The sequence below is a fragment of the Manihot esculenta genome, chromosome 2, assembly GCF_001659605.2.
Source record: "Manihot esculenta cultivar AM560-2 chromosome 2, M.esculenta_v8, whole genome shotgun sequence".
Taxonomy (NCBI): domain Eukaryota; kingdom Viridiplantae; phylum Streptophyta; class Magnoliopsida; order Malpighiales; family Euphorbiaceae; genus Manihot; species Manihot esculenta.
In genome coordinates this window covers 4,355,520-4,381,500 of record NC_035162.2, presented here as the reverse complement: position 1 = coordinate 4,381,500, position 25,981 = coordinate 4,355,520, and the positions used below count along the sequence as shown (strand labels likewise).

At 33.4% G+C, this 25,981-nt stretch overlaps 3 protein-coding genes and 1 pseudogene across 4 annotated transcripts; 3 read left to right on the top strand and 1 right to left on the bottom strand.

Annotated features, from left to right (window-relative positions):
- The first annotated feature begins 1,802 nt into the window (after positions 1-1,802).
- LOC110609972 lies at positions 1,803-5,043 on the top strand (annotated as a pseudogene).
- Positions 5,044-5,899: 856 nt separating this feature from the next.
- Positions 5,900-8,739, top strand: LOC110609970 (exocyst complex component EXO70E2). The gene has a single exon (XM_043954001.1). It carries the CDS (start codon positions 6,591-6,593, stop codon positions 8,352-8,354), a length of 1,764 nt encoding a protein of 587 aa, XP_043809936.1. The 5' UTR covers positions 5,900-6,590; the 3' UTR covers positions 8,355-8,739.
- Positions 8,740-10,876: 2,137 nt separating this feature from the next.
- LOC110609968 (exocyst complex component EXO70E2) lies at positions 10,877-13,789 on the top strand. Its single transcript, XM_021749822.2, has 2 exons — positions 10,877-11,178; positions 11,479-13,789. Exon 2 carries the CDS (start codon positions 11,685-11,687, stop codon positions 13,632-13,634), a length of 1,950 nt encoding a protein of 649 aa, XP_021605514.1. The 5' UTR covers positions 10,877-11,178; positions 11,479-11,684; the 3' UTR covers positions 13,635-13,789.
- A 2,007-nt stretch (positions 13,790-15,796) lies between these two features.
- Positions 15,797-22,958, bottom strand: LOC110609969 (protein RIK). Of its 2 annotated transcripts, XM_021749823.2 has the most exons (12): positions 22,572-22,951; positions 21,358-21,607; positions 21,005-21,106; positions 20,866-20,900; positions 20,663-20,738; positions 20,229-20,360; positions 19,897-19,974; positions 19,384-19,477; positions 19,155-19,272; positions 18,369-18,891; positions 16,325-16,622; positions 15,797-16,234 (listed from the first exon to the last, which is right to left on the bottom strand). In XM_021749823.2, the coding sequence occupies exons 1-12, from the start codon at positions 22,646-22,648 to the stop codon at positions 16,104-16,106; spliced, it is 1,914 nt and encodes a 637-aa protein (XP_021605515.1). In that variant the 5' UTR covers positions 22,649-22,951; the 3' UTR covers positions 15,797-16,103. The 2 variants fall into 2 exon arrangements, with proteins under 2 accessions (XP_021605515.1, XP_021605516.1); XM_021749824.2 differs by lacking the exon at positions 15,797-16,234 and having other exon boundaries at positions 16,361-17,426; positions 22,572-22,958.
- Positions 22,959-25,981: the final 3,023 nt, after the last annotated feature.

The following is a 25,981-nucleotide window of genomic DNA, read 5'->3' as shown; positions in this document are numbered from 1 at the left end:
CAACCCGCCTGAAGAAAACAATCTCTAGTATAAGATAAACATTGACGCAAGGCCAAAACTTCAGCAATAACAGGTTGCCCACCCCCCTCATAGAAACCCGAAATTGCAATGGAAAAGAAGCCTTCCAAGTCCTCAAATACTGCTGCAAAACCGAACAAATCAGCACTAGTAAAGACTGCACAATCAATGAATGCAATCCAATCAACTTCAAGAGTGGTAGCCTCAACCAATGGGAGCACACGAGGAACAGATGGGTGGGATAACGTCCTTGGTCGAGACACAAGTGAAGCCACATAATCATTAAAATAGGAACTAGCAGCATGATGAACCTCACTGGGTGACAAAACTTTATTGACCCACAATCTTTAATTCCTGGCATGCCATAACTTCCATGCATGTATAGCCATACGTACAGTCCTTTCTCTGCCAAAAGTATTATAAATATAAATAAAGAAATCCATGAATATAGAAAAATCAACAGCAGTAGAAAAACCAGCAAGTCTCCATAACTCAACAGCCATTGGACAATGCAAAAAAACATGTGAAATAGATTCATCATGATCACAAAAAAGACATGCAGCAGGTACATGTATCCCACTCCTCAAAAGAATATCCCGAGTAGGAAGCACTCCACGACAAGTACGCCAAAGAAAATCCCGAACTTTGGGAGGAACATCAAGAGACCAAAGACGATTCCACCCATCATTATAACCCAGCACACCAGTCCTACCCGACAATTCTAAGGCACAAAAATAGGCAGATTTAACTGAGTACACACCCTTCTTATACAAGTGCCAAATTAATTTATCCGATTTTGGGAATAGAGGCAATGGAATAGTAAGAATAGCTCTCATGTCAGCAACACTAAAAATATTCATTAGCTTCTCTACATCCCAACGCAGCTCACCTTCAACAAACAAATCACATACTCTCATAGCTTCAGGAACAAACATCGCCTCATCTAAAGGTATAAAACCAATATCCCGAGGAATTCAAGGGCAATTAACAACAAAAACATGCTTACCATCACCAATTCGCCACCTTATCCCACGTTGCAACATTTGTTGAGAAGACAAAATACTCTTCCAAACGAAACTATAGTTAGAACCTAAATATATGAGTGTTTAATTATCATTATTATTATTATTATTTAAGGTTTAGTTACTTTATAAAAAATAAAATATTTTAAATATTTAAAACATTTGAAAGATTTAGTGAATAAAAAATATAAATCATTTTAAAAAAATAAACATTAAATTGTGTTTTTTTTTCCTGATATATTTAAATATATAATTAAGTGGATGAGAAAAAAGATCAATTTAAAAGTTTTTTTTTTTCATAAGATTATATGTCATAGGCATCAGCTAGCAGAGGTACGAAAGACAGAAATGTTGCAGTTCAAAAAAAACAAAAAAAAGAAAGACAGAAAGGTTGACCATATGGAAAGAAATGATTGGAAAGTAGATGGTGGCACGTGTGTGGTGAGCAAAGGCCTGTTGTAAGCTACGTATCCAAGGTTGCCTTGTTGCAGTTGCTTGTTGTTGCAGTTGCTGATCCTTAATTACAGTATCCACACATACGCTATCATTGTTTCTAAATCGCTTGTCAGTTGTCACTTAAATATTACTTTAGGTTTTTAAATTTTAAGTGGAGAAAACGTTTTTGTGCCCATTAATTTCCAATTTGATGGAAAGAATTAAATAAAAAGAATTTTATAATGCAATCATATTAGTTTAAATTAATTTAATAGAGAAAATTCAGATCTTCACCGCCCCTAATTTCGGCCACAGTCCTCAATGTAGTAGAGAAAAAAAAAAAAAGGTGCAGGGCTTTTGAGCATAACATTGTGAGCAGACCACCTTTTTGATGGGAAGGGCAGTACTGCAAGTCCAAAACAGCCATCATCACGCGTAGCCATTGTCACCTTCTTGCCCATATATAGACTTCGAGTACTGAGGACTCCTGGCGGGCACGGGAAGCCAATCTGCTCTATAAAACACTCTTTTACAAATGTTTTGAATAAATTAATGATCATCTTGCACTACGTAGTCTTCTCTTATTAGGACCATATATGTCCATGGCTGAGAGGCAGATCTTAGTTATTCTCATGGTCTATGTGTTGCTGCTTCTAGTGGTGTTTGCTAGTGCCAGCAGTCACGCAGAAGAAGAAGAAGCTGACAAGATATCTTCACTTCCTGGCCAACCTCTCCTTTCAGCAGTTCTCTGGTTATGTTACTGTTGAAAAAGTAGCTGGCAGAGCTCTCTTTTACTGGCTCACTGAGACTGCTCATGACCCCTTGTCTAAACCCTTGGTCGTTTGGCTCAATGGAGGTTAGACCCTTCCTTTCTCTCTCCTTAAGGTTTATATGCATGTTTGATTTTTGAAGTGGTAGAAGTTAAATTGTTGTATTGCTTATTAGTTGGATGTTTTAATGGTACCATGAAATTGTTTCTACTTTGTTGGAGTTGGAGGTACAGAGCAGTCAATGTTTTGTTTTTATGTTGAAGAGGTTCAGGCATATTAATGCAGTGCTTTGTTTTTTGTTTCCTCGTTTATGTCCATAACCAGACAGTAACTTCTTCGTTTGCCGACATCACAATCAATGAACTTGTCTGTATCTTTTGAAGCTAAAAGAAGTTATTTACTCTAGCCACATCTCACTTTCATTTACTTTCAAAGTGAATATTAATGGGATTGTTTCATTTGAAAATTCTTATAATTTTTCCCAATCACTGTAATTAAACCTTGCTTTTATACAAGTTTTTACAATTAATTATAGAACTCCTTTATTTTTTTTTCCATAATTTAAAATACCAGTAAAATTTCCCTATTTTTAAATTAAAAAAAATACAAAATGAATTTAGTGTAAAGAACATACATTTTATTTTTTATATTTAGAAAAGTTATTGGTCGATTTAAAATTAAAACCGGATTCAGTCAAAGGCCAAGCAACTTTTGTATCTGTCCTTGCATTTTTTTCAGAGTCTAAGAGAATCATGCAGATTAAGACAAGGGAGTCAATATTTGGAAGTACGATCTTTGCTATTTTCTAGCAAGACAAATCCTTATGGGACCCAGAGTTTTAAATATGAGAAATATTTTTACATCTTGAATTTGTGATAATCTCAGGTCCTGGTTGCTCTTCTGTGGCTTATGGGGCATCAGAGGAAATAGGCCCATTTAGAATCAACAAGACTGCCTCAGGTTTATATCTTAACAAATTCTCCTCGACTACAGTGGCCAATCTCTTGTTCCTGGAAACTCCTGCCGGTGTTGGCTTCTCCTACACCAACTGGTCCTCTGATTTGGAAGATACTGGTGATATTCAGACTGGTATGATCTGTTTCGGAAACTTCACAAGTCATTTGATTGTTTTTGCATTTGTGTTGCAACGTAGCTTTTGCAGTCTAATTGTTCTTTTTGGCCAATAATGCAGCTAAGGACTCGCTAGAATTCTTGGTTCGATGGATGAATCGGTTCCCACGATACAAACGTCGCCAAATGTATATTACTGGAGAGAGTTATGCAGGCCATTATGTTCCTCAGCTGGCTAGAGAAATTATGATGTACAACAAAAAGTCTAAGCAGCCAATAAATCTCAAAGGAATTATGGTAAATTTACATTTCGAATAGCCCTTTTCATTTCCCTGGCCTAGCTGCGCTGCTGAAATGAAATGTTTTACGCAGGTGGGAAATGCACTAACAGACTATTACTACGACAACCTTGGAACGGTGACTTACTGGTGGAGTCATGCAATGATATCTGATAAAACATATCAGCAACTCGTTAACTCATGCGATTTTCGCCGGCAAAAGGAATCAGATGAATGTGAATCTCTATATAGTTATGCTATGAATCAAGAATTTGGCAACATTGACCAGTACAACATCTATGCACCCCCTTGTAACAACTCTGATGGTAGCACATCCACTCGACAAACCATTCGATTGCCTCATCGACCCCATAAGGTATATAAATACATAGTTCCAGTTGATAATAAAAGTAAAAAAATTTGTTTGCTGGTTTGTTTTCAATCAGATTTTAAGGCAGTTATCTGGGTATGATCCTTGTACCAAGAAATATACTGAGATTTATTACAATAGGCCTGATGTTCAGAAAGCACTCCATGCAAACTTAACCAAAATTCCTTACAAGTGGACTGCCTGCAGGTTAAGTACCTTGACACTAGCCCTCTGCATCTACAATAGAACACCAAATTCTTGCGCGATAAAATCTGTAGATCTAAATAAGTATTTCTGTTGATACAGTGAAGTTCTGAATCGAAACTGGAATGATACTGAAGTTTCCATTCTCCCAATTTACAGACAAATGATTGCTGGTGGCCTGAGGGTTTGGGTATTCAGGTTCAATTTTTTTTTTTTTCATTCTTGCTGTAAAATTAAACCGTTGCATTGTTAATTACTCATAATGTTTGAAGGGTACTAATTTATCTCCAGTGGTGATATAGACTCGGTTGTGCCAGTTACTGCCACAAGATTCTCCCTTGCACAACTTAAATTACAAACACAAATTCCATGGTATCCATGGTATGTTAAGAAGCAGGTCAGTAAACTAAACCTCTCATTTCTTTCCTTTTTTTTTGTGGTATGTATTTGGGGAGGTAGAAGAATTGAATATGGTTGATTACCAATCCATGGTCGAAGATGAATAGAGAATATTGTAACTAAAAGCTGATAATGGGGATTTGGTTCTGTGAAGGTGGGAGGGTGGACAGAGGTATATGCAGGGCTAACATTTGCAACAGTGAGAGGAGCTGGTCATGAAGTGCCTCTTTTCAAGCCCAGAGCTGCTCTTAAGCTATTCAAATCATTCTTGAAAGGAGAGCCTCTTCCAAGGTCCCAAAAATTTAACAAGTTAATTCTATATTGTTATTGTTGTAGGCAGAAAGAGGGAAAGAGAGAAGCTTAATTGTGTATTAGAGAAAGCAAAATGTATGATTGGGGAAGGTTTTGCTTGTAATTTTGCATTAGTTTAATTATTGATTTCAATGATTTGGTGGGAATAATTGAAAGGCAAAATTATTTAGGATAATTCAATTTAATATTTTAGACAATTAAATTTTTATATTTTTATTTGAGTGTCAAATAAATTTTTATTTGATATAATATTTTTTTAAATATTAAAAATTTAATATTTTAAATAATATAAAAATTAAAAAATAGTAAATAGTAAATAATTTTAAAATTAAAAAATAAATTTTATTATTAAAAATTAATAAAATACTAAATTAAAATTTATTTTATCTTTAATCAAAAGTGCAATCGTTTAATTGAATAAAAAAAATTAAATTGTACTTAATAGATTTTAGCAAAAATATATGAATTTAATTAGATTTATTTTTATGTTAAATATATTAATTAATAAAATATATTTTAATAAAATTTAATATGTTTTTAATTATTTTAATTAAAATATAATTTTTATATTTTTTATAATTTTATATGTAATTAATAAATTTTTAATAATTTATACTTTATTTCTTTTATAATTTTTAATATTTTTTATTTTTTTAAAATTATTATTTATTTTCTGTTATTTATATTGCTATAGTATATAATATTAATTTATTATTATAATTTTATTTTATTTTATTTTATTCAAAAGAAGAATTTGATTAGAATATATGTGAAAAGTAAGGACAGAAGAGGAAGAATAATTAGTTTTGTTATAGCGGAAATAATTTAGTTAAAAAATTTAAAATTTTTAGAAAGCGTAAAATTTTTTTTATTTAATTAATATTTTTTTTATTTTTTTAAAAAAATAATTTTTAAAATAAAGGATAAACAACTTATTTACTTTATATAATTTAGTTAAATTATTTATTGAAAGGTAAGTAGCACATTTGAACTCTTAAAATCATAAAACCAGCTGAAAAAAGAAAAAAAAAAAAAAAAAAAAAAAAGAAACCTTCGACCTTCGACGAACGTCCATAAAGGAAACTGTCTTAGGTTCTTCTTTGTACTCACCGTACAGGTGGATACCTTTTATCTGAAACCCTTCACTTTCTTTCGTTTGCTGCTGCTTTGCAATTCCCCTTCGCAGATCTTGCAAATTTTTTTCAGGTGTGCTTCAATTTATTTTAAAAATAATTTTTATGTTTCTGTCTTCATCTTCTTTTTGTCTTTGTTTATAGCATTTCTTTGCATCCTTCTTCTGGTGTGTGCACGTTTTCCTTGTTACTGTTGCGATCTTCAGCTTTCGAGTCTTTCTTCTTTCATTTGGAGATTGCTTATAACAGTTATTTGAAGTTCTGTTTATACTAATAATTCATTATTGCAACTGGAAGTTGTAATCATATTGATTTTATGCTTTTGTAGTTGTGTTTCTTTTCTTTATTTGATCAGTTGTTCATGATTTGCCGTTTTCACCGGTAATCATTTGGCATCCGATACTTGAACTTTCTATCTAGAAACCCTGATTTTTGGGAATTGAAAGGATATTACTTGGGAGTTTAGAAACTCTTCTATCACCGTAATCTAAGACGAGCAAGTGTGCGCCTGAATTCAATTTGCTTGTTGAAAACCTAAAAAGTGATCACTTGGGTTGGTGTTTGAGGATTCTATAGCTATGGAGGATTCTGTAGCTATAGGGGATTGTGGCTCTGTGATTCCAGAGTTGGAAACAGAAAAATCCTTGACTGCTGCGGCGAAACACATTGCAAGGGCTTCCGGATCAAAAAAGAACGTTACTGATGATGCCAAGAAAATTTTGGCAGACCTGGACACTCAATTGTTTAACACAAGCACGGTCAATGAAATCAAGGTTGATACACCCGGTGAGATTGAAGGACAACTAAATTTTATTCAGGAGAAGATTATGAGTTGGGAGACAGATCAGTCTATGATGCGGGATTCCGGTCTTGATGAAGCTACTCAGTTTCTAAATGCCACTGAAGAAGCCAGAAAGTTGGCTGAAAGGTTGGAGACTTTGTCTTTGAATAAAGATGATGGAAAAAAGGAGCTATTGACGAGGGCACGTGATATCCTTCAAATAGCAATGGGAAGGCTTGAGGAAGAGTTCAAGCACCACCTTGATCAGAACAGACGAGCATTTGAGCCAGAGCGCATGTCTTTCTGTTTAAGTGAAGAGTGTGGTACAGAACCGGGTTCTGTGATCTCTCTTGGAGATGGATCAGTTGAGCCATTAATTAGTAGAGATAGCATTAGCAGAACTTCAGAGGAATTCATCATTGATTTGGTTAATCCAGAAGTAATTTCTCACCTCAGAAAGATTGCAAATTTGATGTTCATTTCCGGTTATGGTGATGAATGTTCCCAGGCATATATCAGTGTTAGAAGAGATGCATTGGATGAATGTTTCTTTATCCTCAAAAAGAAGGAAGTTAGCTTTGAGGATGTGGTGAAGTTGGAGTGGGGTAGTCTGAATTCCCAGATCACGAAATGGGTTCAGGCTATGAAGATCTTTGTGTCAGTCTATCTTCCAAGCGAGAAAAGGCTCACTCAACTGATTTTTGGAGAGCATGATTTTTTTGTTAGAACTAACGGTGGTGAGATTCTATGGAGATTAAGAGACTCTGTAATGGAAGCATATCTTGATTTTGAGAACGCCATTGAGACAGGTGTGCCGCCACATCCTTGTGCCGGAGGAGGAATTCATGATCTCACTAGGTATGTTATGAATTATATCAACACTCTGAATGACTATCATGAGACCCTCAATTTTCTACTTAAGGGTCTTGACGGAGAGGATCCCATTTCATTGTCCCCTGTCCCAAGTGGAATTACATATGATGCTTCCCCTATGGCTCTCCACTGCCGATCTGTTGCTTCAATTCTAGAATGCAACCTCGATGACACGGCCAAGTTATACAGGGATCCTTCCTTGCAGCATATCTTCTTGATGAACAACATACATTACATGGCTCAAGAGCTTGACAATTTGAAACTTATGCATTTATTTGCTGATGACTGGATACGAAAGCTCAACTGGAAAGTCCAACAGCGTCTGATGAGCTACGAGAGAACTACTTGGGTTTCAGTGTTGTCTTTGTTGATGGTTGTGGGACCTTCTTATTCTGTCTCAAAAAACCTTATCAAGGAGAAGCTTCGGAGGTTTCATCTTGCTTTTGAGGAGGTTTACAGGACTCAAACAGCATGGCTCATCCCTGATGCTGCGCTTCGAGAAGATTTGCATATTTCAATAACAACTAAGGTGATTCAGGCCTACCGAACATTTGTGGGAAGATATTCCAATTTTATAACCCCCAAGAACGTTAAGTACAGTTTTGACGACTTAGAAAATTTTTTACTGGATCTCTTCCAGGGGTCTAAAAAATCACTGCCCTACAGGAGATTTTTTTTTGTGATTTAATGGTCAAGACTCAAACCTCAACTTATTCTTCTATCTTCAGTTCAATGTCCTGGTAGAATTCAAGGACAGTCCTGGTAGAATTCAAGGACAGTACTTGTGATCACATCCAAGTGGTGGCCCATGGCCGTTGCCAAGTTCATTAACTGGGCGGCAAGTTGACCCACATAGCCTTAAATGTTGTAGGACTACTTGGAGATAACATGTTGGACGGAGTCTAGCCTGGTTGTGTTGAAGGGGCTGAAAAGAAAAGCCCTTGTTCTCAACTATGGATATTGTTGTTAAATTTTAATTTGCAACATAAGACTCCTAAAATTTTATATGTATAATAATAGTATTTTATTAAGATTTTTATATATAAATTTATTAATATATATTATTTTTTAAATTAAAATTTAATAATAAAAATAAATTATTTATTAAAAAATAATTTTCATGAAAAAATTTTTCATATAAAATATTCTTTAAATATAAATTATTTTCTACGAATAAAATAAACTGACTTTGTATTGTTGTTGTCGTAGACAGGGAAAGAGGAAAGCCTAATTGTGTATTAGAGAAAGCAAAATGCAGGGCTGTTGCTTATATATGCAAAATTATAAGCTCTTTTTAAAAAAAAAATCTTTTTTATAATTTGGTATTCTGAAAACAAAGACTGGTCAGATTGTCTTGGTCGGAATTCTTTTGTTTTATGTTTGTTGTTTAGTCCTAATATCATATCTATCTTTGAAAAAGCTATCATAAAAAAAATCTTATCTTATAGATTCACTATTAGTTAAGACTTTTTGTTAGGTGGTAGCAATTTTTAATGATTCAAAGCAATAATAACCAATATCCAACAGATCATACAACGATGTTTTCTAAATACTCGTCATAGAAAATATCCTCTTACCATATTATATATATCAGGATTAATGTTTAGGTCTCTGAAAACGAAATCAAGTCTAATTCATTTTATTAAATTAAAAAATTGTTTAAAAATAAAAATAATTGTTTTAAATTTATTTATATAATTATGAAATGCCAATTCTACCATGCTTAAATTAAATATTAGTACAGATTTTGTATATTAAAATAAAATAATTAATTATGCATAAATTTTGGTAAATAATATAAAATCATGTTGATTATATTTTATAATAATGATAAATACTGGGTGACTGAAATTTGAAAAATGAAAACACCTCTTCTTTGTCACTAAAAAGAAGGACAAAAATGCCAATTGGTTGCTATTTTCAACACAAAACAGTAGATATTAGGTTACATAATATCAAAATCTTTACAATTCATAAGTGATTACTGCACGCTGGATTTCACCAAAACAAGGTCAGACCCATGAAACCTTCTTTAAATGATCGGTCTAATATTTCTAGTTCTAACCTAGGCATAATTGTCCACAAGGTATCAAAATTTTTATCCACGTCAAGCGGCCATTAATTCTTTTTTGCGTGCAAACAGACGAGGATACGAAGTGATTAGATCTGCTATTCTTTCTTGTGTCATGTCATCGAACTGGACTTTTTCTTATTGAATTTAGTTATGACTCGCATGATATAGACATGTGGCAATATAATAGAGAGACCGTTAGACGTCATTAGCAAACAAAGATAATGGCCGCTTGACGTGAATAAAAATTTTGATACTTTTCTACGTATGACTCGCATGATATAGACATGTGGCAATATAATAGAGAGATCGTTAGACGTCACTAGCAAACAAAGATAAGGAAATAAAAAAGGAGGAATTTCTTCCTCTTCATCTAAATTCACTCAACTACTGTAAGTCCCATTTTCTGAATCTCAGACTATTAATAACTAATCAATTTAAAGCAGATTTTTTAGATTTTATTTCTAAATAAATAATTTGATATCAGAATTTTTTTTAAAAAAAAATTTCAGTTACTATTTTAATATTTTTATTATTAATATTTACTTCCTCACTTTTATTATTATGTTCTTAAACGCAAATTTTTTATTGAATTTAGATGAATGTGAATTAGATGTGTTTTTAATTTTTAGATATTAAATAATTATATTTTATAAAATTTAAGAGTTAAATAGTTGTATTTTTATAAAAATTATTAAAAAATTAATTTATAATTTAATTGATTATAATGTTAATAAAATAAAATAAGAAAATAAATTCTATGTAGACAAATCCTGACGATGATTTCTGAGAAAATTCTATCTCGAGAACACCATGATTATGACGTATAAAATTGAACGTAGGTTTTAAGATCACACCGTGAGAGAGAAAATTTCAGAATTAATCACTTCGTTTGAAAATGATGGCGGTGAGAGAGGATAAAAATCATCGAGTAAAGTATAAAAATTGGTGTGCCCAGTGACACGTATTAGTTTCATATTTTAAAAATATTAGTTAAAAATCATTAAGTATAAAAATTTAATACATATATAAATGTATATTAAAGTTAATTAATAATTTATGTATAATATTTTAGAAAAATAGATTGAAATCATAGTCACCCATGAGAAAGGAATAAATATTTATTTATATGGGAAAGAAAAAAGAAAAAGAAAAAGAGCATTACCACTGATACGTGAAGAAGTAAGCATGCTCCTAGAAAAAGAATAGAACCAAGAAAGTGAGAGATCAGACTTTGGAATTGTAGTCTGTAGAATCAGTTGGAGAGAAAAACAAAAACCTGCAACTTCCATGAACCTCCACAAAGGAAATCTCACTTGGGTTCTTCATTGTACTCCCCGTACATTTGGTTACTTTTTTATCTGAAACCCTGCTCTTTCTTTCCTTTTCTGCTGCTGCTGCTTTGCACTTTCCCCTTGCAGATCTTGCTGATCTTTTTCAGGTGTGCTTCAAGTTTTAATTTTTTAAATTTTTCTATTTTATCTCTGTCTTTATCTCCTTTTTGTCTTTGTTTATGGTATTTCTTTACATCCTTTTTGTGATGTCTGCACGTTTTCCTTGTTACTATTGCGATCTTCAGCTTTTGGGTCTTCTTCTTCTTTTGTTTAGTGGTTCTCTTGATACTAATGATTTATTATTGCTAATTATTGCAATTGGAAATTGTAATCATATTGGGTTTATGCTTTTGTAGTTGTTTTTGTTTTCTTTATTTGATCAGTTTATGATTTGCTTTTTTCACCAGTTATCATTTGGGATCGGCTACTTGAAATTCCAATCTAGAAAGTAGCAGGATTTTTGGGAATTGAAGTATATTCCTTGGGATTTTAGATACCAATCTAGCACGGTGGAAAAGTGATCTAAGACGAGCAAGTCTGCACCTGAATTTAATTGATTGTCGAAAATCAAAAAGGGGATCAGTTGGGTCGGTGTTTTGAGGAATCTGTACCTATGGGGGATTGTGGGTCTGTGATTCCAGAGTTGGAAGGAGAAGAAGACTTGATTGCTGCGGCGAAACACATTGCAAGGGCGTTGGGATCAAAAAAGAATCTCACTGACAATGCCAAGAAAATTTTGGCAGACCTTAGCAGTCAATTGTCTAACATAAGCACAGTCGATGAAATCAAGGTTGATACACGCGGTGAGCTTGAAGGACAGCTAAATGTTATTCAGGAGAAGATTATGAGGTGGGAGACAGATGAGTCTATGATATGGGATTCTGGTCTTGATGAAGCTACTCAGTATCTGAATGCCACTGAAGAAGCCAGGAAGTTGGCTGAAAGGTTGGAGACGTCGTCTTTGAATAAAGATGCTGGGGAAAAGGAGCTGTTGATGAGGGCGCATGATATCCTTCAAATAGCAATGGCAAGGCTTGAGGAAGAGTTCAAGCACATGCTTGTTCAGAACAGGCAACCTTTCGAGCCAGAGCAAATGTCTTTTCGTTCAAGTGAAGAGGATGCTACAGAGCTGGGTTCTGTTATCTCTCTTGGAGATGGTTCAGTTGAGGAATCAATTAATAGAGACAACGTTAGCAGAACTTCAGAGGATTTCATCATTGATTTGGTTAATCCAGAAGTTATTTCTCACCTCAGAAATATTGCAAATATAATGTTCATCTCCGGTTATGGTCATGAATGTTCACAGGCATATATTAGTGTTAGAAGAGATGCCTTGGATGAATGTCTCTTTATCCTTGAAATGGAGAAACTTAGCATTGAGGATGTGCTGAAATTGGAGTGGGCCAGCTTGAATTCCAAGATTAAGAGATGGGTTCGGGCTATGAAGATCTTTGTGTCGGTCTATCTTCCTAGCGAGAAATGGCTCACTGAACAGCTTTTTGTAGATCTTGGAACAGCTAATCTGGTTTGTTTTGCTGAGGCTTCAAAGGCTGCAATGTTGCAACTATTAAATTTCGGCGAAGCCATATCTATTGGCCCCCACAAACCGGAGAAGTTGTTTCCTCTTCTTGATATGTATGAGGTTCTTGCAGATCTACTTCAAGACATAGATTCTTTATACTCAGAGGCTGGTTTTGGTGTTAGAAATGACTGTCGTGAGGTTCTAAGGAGATTAGGGGACTCTGTAAAGGCAGCATTTCTCGAGTTCGAGAATGCCATTGCCACGAGTGTGTCACCGAATCCTTTTGCAGGAGGGGGCATTCACCATCTCACTAGATATGTTATGAATTATATCAACACTCTTACTGACTACCGTGAGACTCTCAATTTTCTCCTCAAGGATCGTGACATAAAGGATCCCATTTCATTGTCCCCTAACTCAAGTCCACGCACAGAAGAAGAGAACATAAGTGGAAGGACATATGCTGCTTCCTCTATGGCTCTCCACTTCCGATCAGTTGCTTCGATTCTAGAATGCAACCTCGATGACAAGGCCAAGTTATACAAGGATCCTTCTTTGCAGCATATCTTCATGATGAACAACATACACTACATGGCTCAAAAGGTTAAGAATTCAGAACTAAGGCATATATTTGGGGATGACTGGATACGAAAGCGCAACTGGAAATTCCAACAGCATGCAATGAACTACGAGAGAACTACTTGGAGTTCAATCCTGTCTTTGTTGAAAGATGAAGGAAATTCTGGTTCTGATTCTGTCTCAAAAACCCTTCTCAAGGAGAGATTTCGGAGCTTTTATCTTGCTTTTGAGGAGGTTTACAGGACTCAAACGTCATGGTTAATCCCTGATGCTGAGCTTAGAGAAGATTTGCAAATTTCAACATCTGTGAAGGTGATTCAGGCCTACCGAACATTTGTTGGAAGACAGAACAATAACATAAGTGACAAGCACATTAAGTACAGTGCCGATGACTTGCAAAATTATTTGCTGGATCTCTTCCAGGGATCTCAAAGATCACTGCACAATCCCTGCAGGAGATGATATAACAGAATTACTTTTGTAATTTAATGAGGAATGTTATTTTCTTCTCCTCTGCTCTTGCGAGTTCTATTTTGATAACATAAACAGTTGTTTCCATGCCAAACCTCAACTAGTCATTGTATCTTCTGAAATCTAAATGTGGGGTTCCAGAAAATGTAGTCTTGAGTGAAAAATCTGTCTGTTGCTTTCTGATAATAGCATAAATTGGACATAGATCTTCACGTAGAAAGTAGCATTCAAGTGGTGGCCCTGGTCATTGCCAAGTTCATTAATTTGGGGGGCAATTTGGAAAAGTTATATCATGTACAATGGCTATACACTAATGATTGATCTAGTAGAATTTGAACCGAATTTAGACAAATATTTTTCGAACTTATATAATGATGATCAAAATATAACGTTGTCCATATAAGGATTGTATTATAAAATTTCTCCATAATTTGATTACATAGCCTTTAGATGTTGCAGCCCTGCTCAGAGCTAACATGTTGGATGGAGTCTAGCATAGTTGTGTTGAAGGGGCTGCAAGAACAGATGGGAGATGAAAGAAATGGCCAATGGAGTCTTGACTCAGACGCCAGCTGCGAAAAAGTAAAGAAAAAATTGCCCAAGGCAACTTTTTCTTTTTTCCCCGAAAGGCAAATTTTTTAACTACATCACGGTGTCTAACTAAATTTTATGAGTTTTTCATATTTATAATTTAAAATTTTAATTAAAAAATATAATTTTTAAATTTATTGTAATTATAATATTTTTTTAAATTAATTTTAATTATATTTAAATTAATTCATATAACACAATATGTATTATTATTTTTACCGTATAAATAATTTAATTAATTTGAATTAAATTTTAATTGTGTAGAATTTTTAATTAAAATTTTTATATAAATATAAAAAAATTAAGTATTTTAATTATATAATTTAAAAATTTTAAATAATTATGAGTTTAAAATTTTAATTTCAGTTAATAAATTATTTATGTGAAGTATAAATTAATTTAAATATAATTAAAATTAATTTAAAAATTATTATAATTTTAATAAATTTAAAAATTAAAATTTTTTATTTAAAATAAAAAATTTAAATTATAAATATGAAAATTTGTAAAGTTAAAATTTTTTTAAATAAATAGGCGTTTATTTTACAGAGAAATTGACGACTGCAAAATTGAGCTCCAGCTGTGGGCATCGGCCGTTCATCTGAATTGAGACCTGTCAGAATGGACGGCTGAGATTCGTGAAGCACCACTAGCAGAATTGAAGTGAAGTCATAAATTCCCATTTATGATGGAAAATGGTTTCTGTTGGTCCATCACATTCAAGCTACGCTTGTGATTGTAAATGTCAAAACTTTAATTCTCCGTTGGTCCCACAAACATGACTTTATAATAATTATTTTCACATAAATCTAATTAAAATAATAAATTTTGTATTATTATTCTTAATACACTATTCATTCATATTCCTCAATTCTTAAATTAAATTATTTTAAAATTAATAAATTTTATTTTTTAATACATAACCGAGTATAATAACAAACTAATCAGTAAATTATTATCTAAAAAAATTGTCTACAACTTAAGACAATTGTTTCAGTACCATAATAAATGAATTTTCCCTACCAAAAGGTCATTCTGTTCATTAAATTTAGAGCACATGCTTCCGACTTTCTATAGTTGCGTTTCATAACCAGATTTAAAGACGACTTCATTCTTTGCAATTGCAATAACCCTTTATCAGATCAGTTGAATCGGCCCAATAAATGCTCCCCTCACCTTGAATTGGCCGAGAATCGGTCAAATCCCGTTGGGTTCTGAGTGGGTGATCAGGTAAATCTACTCTGGTTCCAACAGCCCACTTGAACCGCCCGATAAATGATAAATCAGGAGGATATCAGATTCTCGGCAAAATCTGAAAGCACTAGCAGTCATTAACATTTTATTCTAAATATATCTGCGATCACATAATATTGTTTTTCTAAATCTAAAAATACCAATTAATTCACATTATTTCCTAAAGAAAATTACATATTGAAATTTATTAATTTTACTTTAATATCTCATTTACAAAATATACTAAAAATACTAATTTTGATATAATTCTATTAATTTATAGAATTATTAAACTGTTTTCGAATAATACCTAAAATTAACGAAAATAATTTGTTAATGCTGAAACTCGATTTCAAACGCAACCTTTTGCATACAACCACCTACTAATGTACACCTATTCTCGGAGTTATGAACAAAGTACAACACACTTCTTCTCTGCTCCCTGGCCATCCTAAACCAATTGAAACTGAAACAAATGGTGAAGAGCCCAACAGATATCAGAATTCCTAAATAACATGATACTGATAAAATTCCCATACTAAAAAGGACACTTCGTCATCCATTCTCCACCTGCACGTAACCACTACAGACTCTTGCCAATAAGCTTCCGGTTGAATCAACAAATACTAGTTATAATCATAAAGCCCAAAAAGGTTTTCCAACTGCTACTGTGCCTGAATTCCCAGGATCAGACTCTTCGCTGGTTTCATCACCATCATCATCTTCATCTCCATATTCCATTAATTTTACCAAAGTATCTGAAACAACTGAACAGTCCAAAAAAAAAAGAACATCAACACTTCAGTCAAGTGCATTATTCACAACAGGTAAACAAACAGCAAGTTTTTTTAATTTACCTGGTGCAGTATCAGATTTAATTTTCTTGGCAATGTTGTTCTTCGTCTGTAGTCCATTTGCAGAGATAAATTTTGGAGGTGGTGGTGGTGGGGGCATGGTTCTCAAAGGTAGTGGTGGCATTCCATTTGACGACGGTGGTGAAGATGTAGCTCGTGGAGGTGGTGGGGGAACGTTTCGTGGAGCAGGTGGTGGCATTCCATTCAATGATGGCTGGACTAATTTCTTCGGAGCAGGCATAGTTGATAAATTCCTCACATCATCTGCTAATACTTGCCCACCAGGCTTTAAGTGTGAACCCTGCAACAAGTTAGAAGAGAAATGCAAGCCTAGTTTTTCAATGTCAATTATATAATGAATGATGATGAAACATAATTATCTTTGAAACATAATTATCTTTTTAACACAAAGCAAAATGTTAGTCTCTCTGAGCATCTACATGAAAATTTCACTAAAATTCGAAATGTGTGCAAGGGTAGTGGAATGGTGCTTATCACGCCATTATAAAAATTGTATTTGTTAGTTTGCAAGTGCAATGAACACAAATATCGAGGACTTGTCAAGTTAATAAAGTTTGCTTGATTGATACTTCCAATCAACAAGCCAAGCCAGTGTTCTTGCTGGTGAAGAGATTTAACCATCACCTAGCATCAGCTTTTGGCCAGTACCACCAACATAAAAATGCGGTGGGCCATCAGCCAACAATTTCCCCTATTTTCCCACACCCATTTATTTGGTGCACTAATGCAAATCAGATTGATAGCAAGTCTTTTAACTTTTAGAACTTCAGTTAAAGATTCTCTCTTGAATAATATGGTATTCTACCCCCACTTAATCATATAGTGGTATTGGTATTGAAAGCTGGCTCCCAGAACTGGTCTGACAGGAACTCAGCAGTGCATATGGTGCTTCTTATGGAGATATCAGTATCAGGCATATATGTCTAAAGGAATATTTTAGGTCGTATAGGTCCATCATGGCTCTTTTGCAGCAAAAGTCCATTGCAGAATGCCTTCAAAACTGCACCCTGTGAAACATACAAACCAATGGCCCTAATAGATCCAGCATCAGCCTGTTAGCTTCTTAGAAGGTCAGAGAAAATACCTGGAATATTAAGCACTGAAAGTCAGCATAATATATAAAAGACACTGCATACAAGCATAAAAATACAGATGATCAATAACAACATAAACAAGCTGCCTTCCACCCACAGCAAAAGTATTCAGATTCAAGATATGCATAAGGAAAGGATGAAAAGTAAATACATCAGACTGAAAACCAGAGGAAAGGAAGAAGAGGAGATGATAAAATAATTGGATGAACCTCCATAGCACAGATTGTGTAATTTACCATCGGTCAATGTCAAACCCATAATATAATGAAAGAACAAAGCAAATATTCATATGGTATCTAAGATCACCAGGTCAAAATGTTCTACCTCAAAATCTATGGCATGGCCATTACAAAATCTATCATTAAGAAATGACTCCATCCATATAAACATCAACATACATCAAATCAAAAGTTCTCTAAATGATGATAAAGAAAATTTTCCCACACACAATTATAAATTATCCTTATTTTGAGATAAGAAAAGCCTCACGCTTAGATGATTATAATCCACATGCAAAAATAAGGTTTGCCATCCTCATCATGAAAACAAAACGATATGTAAACAAATTGGCTCATGTTCCTAGAGGATGAAAGTATTTACACTATCCATGCAATGAACCCAAAATCGGCAAATAGGCCAGCCAAGCAAAAATCAACTCCACGAAAGAAGCAATTCACAGTTCCTTCATTTCATTTCATTTCCCTCGCACAAATTTACTGTCTAGACAATCTTCATCCCTCTATTAGTCCATTCTAAGAAATTTCTGAAAGGCCCAACTTAGTAATATGAAGTTCAAGAAACTCAAATGCCAATGAGGAGAGCTCCGTTAATAATTCAATATCTTCTTTGTTCCAAGGCTACAAAATCTTTTCAAAAGGATATGCTTTTTTTCTCGGGACAAACATACTCCAAGAAATCAAGTGCACGGATACCTGATGAGATATTGCAGGGTCCTTTGAACCTATTGGTAGCTCCTGAAATTTTCGTCTATGTGTAGGACGTTTCTCTTTTTCAGGAATGGAGCTTGTACTAGGAGTTGGCACATTGCTTGCAATTGATGTTGCAGGTGCGACTGTAGAAGTTGTTGGAGATGTTGACTGTCTAAGGGCTAGAGCAACTTGTTGCAGAGGTGTGGCCTGAGGATATATCCCTTCGTATCCACTATAGCTCGTTCCTCCATTCACCAATGGCTGGGGATGTCTGATCAAGTTCAGCTGAGGCTGAACAGTGTTAACAATTCCGCCCGGTTGATATACAGTGCCTTGGGAAAAGACAGAAGTTGTTCCATGGATTGCTACTGAAGAAGATGGAATAGGTGGTGCAGAGCTCCTTGCTAACGGCGTCAAACCAGCAGTTGGACTTGTATTTACCTTATGCTCATCTCCAGAATTCTTAATCCCCACCAACAACTGCTGAGGTGGTGGAACAGCACTATAAACATTGCATGATGAAACCCTGCAACACTTAGAAATAGAACCAAGATTTATCCATACAAAAATTGGAAACCAAAAACAAGAATATACGGATGCAATTAGGATAACAAGGATGCTAATAATGAAAAACATCGATGCAAAAAAGATGGATGCTAATTGCTAAGCCCTTAATGCTCTGCTTAAATAGAACTGATTTACAGAATGGCATTTCTGAGAAGCAAGGTAAACATCAGTCCAAAGAATGCAGTGTATGCATAATGCCATCATTGTTCACAGCCTGGTTACCTGGAGGCACCACACTCCAAACTAATAGTATCCAGAAGGTTATCAGCTAATCGTTTTGCATCTTCAAGACTTTTTGAATTATTGGCAGACAACAATAGATGAAGTGGCTGCTGCATGTCTGCATCAAAACAAAAATAAGACAATAACATTAGATAAGTTCCATTGGAATCATAAAGAAAATAGTAGAAATCAAATACTTGCAAGAATATTGCATGCAACCAAAAAGTACCTCCACTACTTGGGCTTTCAAAATTTCCCGAGCCACGTCCTTTTAGTATAACAGTTGCTCCTGTTTCATTCATAATGTGATTTATATACTGGTCCTGCATGTACAAAACCGAACCACCACCAACACAAAAAAAAGCTCTCCCAATGATATGGAGATGTGAGAGAAAGCTTCAAACATTAGAATCTCTCATCTTCATCAAAATAACAAAAAATAAAATAAAAAATTCAAACGGCACAGCTATAACCAAAAGTTTTGAAGCTTAACATATATTAGGGCAACAAATACAACCGAAGATAGTAAAACCACGAAGATACACCGAAGATAGTAAAACCACGAAGATAGTAAAACCACAAATATATAATGTATATAATAGAATGAAATGCCTTGCAACAGTGTAATATGCTACGGATGCATATGTAAAATTGATAAGCATGTACGAAATAAATCATGTGATATCCCACCAGTGATAAGAAAAAAAAGGCAGAAATTAAAAATATATATATAAAAACTTACATTTGGTCCACGTATTCGAGCAGCAATATTAAGTGATGGGTCTGCGTCAAATCCCAAAAACACACACGTGCTCAGTGCCTGAGAAACCTTATTCAGTTAGAGATTTCTGTAATATGATAAAACTCTCAATGTCATCACTTATAAAAGGGGCTACTTGCCATTGCTTTTGAAACTGTTTTTCACCCTTTTAGATGCTTTTACAAAAAAAGCGAAGAAATTGTTTTGTTGTTATAACAGTCAACATATATTTGCTTCAAACTAATATATTTTACAAGATAATTTTCTGACAGCAAAACAGCAATGCGACACATATCCAATAATGCAAGGCATACCTTCGCTCCACTGCCTGGAGCAATTGGAAAAATGGGCAAAGAAGGTTGTGCATTTGAACCCAGTTTCAGCATTTCTTCAACCATGGCAGCTGCACGGTCAACTGCTAAAATCCTTTCAGCTGTATCTTTTAACTGCACAGGCAGAATTATGTTACTAACAAAAGGACAAGGGAAAGGGGCATCTGTCCAGCAAAAATTCATCCTAAAAATCATTCAGCAACTTCAGTATGGAAAATTCAAAAGCTTGTCATAGGTTAACATATGTAGAAAGTGCCTTCAAGTTCTAAATATTAGGTAGCGAAAACCACATTTATACACCAGAGAAATAACTAGGTTATTATACCAATAAATCACTCAAAAAAATATCAATTTATCTTCTGGTTAAAATTAAATATAATCCCTGATCAATAGTCGCATGAATCAATTGAACTCACATGAGACCCAGCAGATATGTGAAGATACAACGGCTTTTCACCATCAGGTGGTGCATTTGGTGGACGATACTTGCCCCTGCAAAGACAATCCAGCATATTCATGTTTCTATATAGGTGAAACTCAACATGATCCATCAATCATGAAACCCATACAAAGAAACCAAATGAAAATCCCCAAATATTCCTTTTAAACATCTACTAACCTAGTTATCACCACAGCACTGGTACACTTCTGAATCTGCAAGGAAAATAAACAAATTATAAAGCTCTTAAGAATGAGAACTGTTCTTCAAACCCAATGAAAGAATTATCTTCCAATTATGCAAACCAAATGAAATATACCTCTTCCTGTGTCTGACGCTTTGTAAGCTTGAAACGAACAGAAGACTCAGCATCATTTATTACAATTTCTCGTGCGATTATTAACTCATCCTGGATCTTAGGCTGAATTAACATTAGGAAAAAAAAATGATCACACAACACAACCATGGAGATGAGATATTCAAATATTAGACAGCAACTGGCAACTGCAAATGAATTTAAAATCATTTGAAGCACGCAAACTTGATGACAAGTTGTTACTTCAAACAGTCTATATTTTTGTTGTATCACTTAGCACAAGTAACACCAACAACCTTAGCCGATATAGTATGCATAAAGATATGCTAAAAGGAAAAATAGTCAATAGAGCTCACTTGATCTGATTTTGGGACCACTGTAGCATTGCTTTGTGTTTGTGGTATAGAAGGCACCTGATACACCGGTGGAATGGGTGCACAATTAGCCACAAATTGATTAGTTAAAAAAGCACCAGAGACTGAAGCAATCCCAGGAAGAGAGATTCCAGCAAGAGATCCGATGTTGCCTAATGGGAAAACACCAGATGCCCCTGCAACTCCAGCTGAAACCAATGGCTCAGCAGGCTGATCCCACTTTCTCTTTTTCCTGAATCATGCACTAACAGTTAGTAGGCAGCCTGTGGCATCCACTAAGTTCTGTGCAACTATACCAAGACAGCTATGAGCATATGCGTTAACTGAGCATCACCAGCATTTATAAACACATGATCAAAGCCAAGGCTCTATCAACATTGAACTTTCTCCAAAGAGGCAATGCCTATATAAGCAGCTATATTGCATCATCAATTTTCAAAAAATTAAGATATGTCAGACGGCTAATATGATAACTTTGCCCTAATTGCAAACTGAAAAGCAACTGAAACGTTACTCCATTACAGTCGAAGTGATAATGGCAGTAAAAATGATGTAATAGCTACTCTTTTTTTATTTAAATAAATAAATAAATAAAAGCATTAAGAATATCACGAATGCATGAGTAAGACTAGTTGAAAGGTTTTTCTTATAGCTTTATGATGCAAAATCTTCGGAATAAAGACACAATGATGATTATACATCTCTAATTAAGTACACTCTTTTTCTGATAACACAGGTACTTGTTTTCAGTAAAAAATGCAAATGATGCACTTGTGCACATATGCTCTCCAATACATTACAGCAAATCAAAGTCAACATACATCTTCCCCGTTATAGATTCTTTACTCGATAGTACCCATCAAGGTAAGCTAAGTGACCGTAATTCATGCAAAATACATTATCTATAAAGTTTTATTGACTATTAATTCAGTTCAATACCATAACTTCAACAAACTGACACCCTTAAACATATTGACAAAAAATTGAAGGTAAAGATAACCCAAGTCGTTCGACCATATAAAGAAACCATTTAGAGCGATAACGACATGGGTATAAACCCTAATCAAGATTAATCAGCAAGGAAACCAAATGGAAGGAATAAAGCACGCGTAGAGCCGAAACATTATATTAACTTAACAACGTCATGAGAATTAGGGTTTCCTCTTATGTTCAATCATTCGTTTACATTCTCTTACCTTTGCCTAGATTGTGAAACATCGGTGTTTGCAGTAGACTCTTCCAAGGAAGCCCTAGCGCTACTGTCCTCTGTCATGATATATTTTCTTGGCGTCGCCGGAATATTTTGGAGGGTTATGGCGTTTTAGTATCTCTTTTATTGGGGACGGTGGTTGTGGAAGAGAAACCGAAGGGAGGAGAGGCAGGCGCGGTCAATTTTTTACCTATTCGGTGATGGATTTGGAGAGGTGCACGGGAATGAACAACCAATTGCTTTGCGACACGTTTGGAAAGGCAGAATTACGTATCCATCCGCTGATAAAATAGTAGGATGGCACATCGGGTGAGACCTTTCTATCAACAACTACGGCTACTTGATAGATCGACTCAATACCAGCAAAATTTAGGAAGCGTCGCTCCGAGAAAATGCTAAAAAACTCCCTTTATTTGTAGTTTAAGTTAATTATTTAGATGGAGTGTGATAAATTATACTTCGTAATTAATTTATTGAGAATTTTTTAATTTATTATATTTAAAATTATATTAGAAATGTTATTATTTTTTATTACTTAAAATAATTTTATTAAAGTATTTATTTAATTTTAAATTTATATTAAAATATTTTTATGGACAATACATATTAATTTTTATTCATTTTCTATTATTGATTTATTAGTTAAAGATGAAAATTTTTTTAAAATATAATTTCAATAAATTTTTATACTTTTACTAAAAGTCATATAAACTCGACCAATTAAAATTTTATATTTTTATTTAATGTAAAATAAGTTAAGATATAAAATAATATTATTTTTTATATTAAACTATTTTTTTATTAATAAAATTTATTTTTACAATTTTAAAACTCACTTATTATCTTTGTGTATTTTTAAAATATTTTTATATTAATTAGAATATTAATTTCAAATTTAAAAAAATAATATTTTATTATTAAAAGGATATTATATCAAATCATTATTTATTTGGTCTTTTAATAGCATTACATGGACCGAATTGATTTTAAAAAATTAAATTAAACGTAGTTGACTTAGAACAAAAATATAAATATTTAATTGAATATTTTTTTCAAAAATTATTTTATTCTAATTATCCTGCTTATCAAATAAAATTCATTAATCACTCTTTATGATTTTTTTTTCAATATTTTTTAGCATTCTTTTCTATAATTCTTTTAAGTGTTGACAATATAATCACGAGCTGATTGACGAGCGTTGAGCAGTGAGTGAATGGTGAATTTTATTTAATATGAGATAAATTTAAACATATAATAAAAATTTTCTGTTTTGATTTATATACTAATTATAAATATGAATAAAAACTAATGAAATGTTATTTTTAATTAATAAAATAAAAATAAATTATTTTAATAAAATTTTAAAATTAAATGGTATTTTAGTTAGTTAAGATAAAGTATAGAAATGCAATATTTCAATTTTAATTAATAAACTAACGATAAAATTAATGGATGTTCTTTTTAATTATTGAATAAAAATATAATGCTATTTTAAAATAATTTTAAAGCTATAAAAATATTTTAATAAGTTAAAATAGATTATAGAAATATGATAATAATTATTTATTTAAATTATAAATTATCGTATAAATATTAAATATTTTTAAATATTTAATTTAGATAAAATTTTACTTAGACCGGCTCTAATACGAATAGGTAATGTAAAGCAGTGATGGGATCACACGAAATTTAGTGTATTTATGATAGTATCCAATCTAGAAATGTCCTTCAATTTAATAAGATTTTTTTAACAATTCAACATCATTGCATTGGGCTAAGAACAAATACGATAACTACAAAGCAAACCAAGCCTAAAACTCAAAAGCCATGAGAGCCCAACCCATAAAATAATACTATTACAAAACAAGCCCCAACTCAGCTTTTGGTTTCTTTTTTGTTTGTGAGAATTTTTATTTGGTTTTGTTGATGTAGTTTTTTTGTCAACAGTTTGTTTGGCAGGCGCTTTGTGGAAATAAGTGTGGCCTGGTAATACTAAGCGCTGAAGCTTTGTATTTAACTCTTTTTTTTTTTTTTTTATCGAACAGAATAATTGTTTAATATTTAAATAAAAATGTCAAAAATATTAAAAGCTCTAGAGTCTAAAAAAAATATTAGTGAACAATAAATTTTAGAATTTAATTTTCAATTTAACTCAAAAAATATAAAATCTGATAAAAATTTCAAAATGTGTTACATATCATTCCATAAAAACCATCCACTAAAAGATTTTAAACTGATAAAAAATCTCCTTTAAGAATCGATCAAATATATGGCCATAGCATATACGTTATAAAGAGTTGAGAAAATGAGAGAATATATATATTCTTCTAGATAGAGGGAAACATCACCTAATGTATAAAAAATTATATGCACCATTATATCAAACTTCTTCACTTTTTAATGATTGCACTTATGAAGGGACGAAATAACCTAGCGATGCAGATCAACTTCAAATCGACCATTAGAAGACCATGGATATTACACTCTGATCACTGAGGATATTAAGAGTCATCAATAATGGCTTGAAATATGGTACACAAATTTAATAAAATTTGAGATCCAGAGAATATCGTTTACAATAGGCGTGTGTAAGCTTGAATGTAGAGGAGATGTCCCTCTCTTTATTCATTTCCTTTGTACATTAATGATGTCTAACGGCGTTACGACTATAATACTACCTGTTTTTATCATATAGACCTGTACGTACGAAAGCGTTAGACGTCTGTTTCATGTCAGACGGCCATTTAATTCTCTCAAGCGCGTGTGTAAACAGGGCTGCGAGATGATTGGGTCTGTTGTCTTTTCTCCTGTCACGTTTCAGGGCCGAGGTCGCTGGAGCAAGCTGGAATTTTCGAGTGATCCAGTCCACTTGGCAAAACTGAGTCAAAGCAGAAAAAATCAGGCCGGCCTATCAGAGAGATTTCGTGGGTTTTGGACCAATACGGCTTTTGCGGACCTAGCCTCGTACCGGATTGGTAAAGTCCAGCGGACATCAACTAAGAATGAAAATCATCTTATAAGCAAAACAAGCATATCAGCTAACAACCATCTCTATTAAAATATAACCTACAAATAAAAAAAAAGAAAAATAATGAAAAAAAAATCAAATAAAAACAATTAAAAAAATTCACGAAAATTTGTATCTACATTTTTAAGTTGGCTTCATAACTATTTAAATTTAAAAATGTCATAAATCAGTCTGTTTTTATAAATAGAATTAAAAAAATATAGGGATGATTTGAATTTTTTTTTTTTGATTTTTAGATGTTATTTCTGTTTGTTTTATCTTTCATTGGTTTTGTGTTAGACTGTTATTTTTGTGTTTCTTTTATTTGCTTGTTTCTATCCCAACGAGTGCTCCATCGCGTGATAGTGGCAATTTCACTGCGACCTGGG

Coding starts and splice junctions, on each gene's coding strand:
- LOC110609970 (XM_043954001.1), top strand. CDS start 6,591: ATGGAGGATTCTGTAGCTATAGGGGATTGTGGCTCTGTGATTCCAGAG.
- LOC110609968 (XM_021749822.2), top strand. CDS start 11,685: ATGGGGGATTGTGGGTCTGTGATTCCAGAGTTGGAAGGAGAAGAAGAC.
- LOC110609969 (XM_021749823.2), bottom strand. CDS start 22,648: ATGACAGAGGACAGTAGCGCTAGGGCTTCCTTGGAAGAGTCTACTGCA. Junction 21,608..22,571: donor GTTTCACAATCTAGGCAAAG/GTAAGAGAATGT, acceptor TGCATGATTCAG/GAAAAAGAGAAAGTGGGATC. Junction 20,901..21,004: donor AGCGTCAGACACAGGAAGAG/GTATATTTCATT, acceptor TTTTCCTTGCAG/ATTCAGAAGTGTACCAGTGC.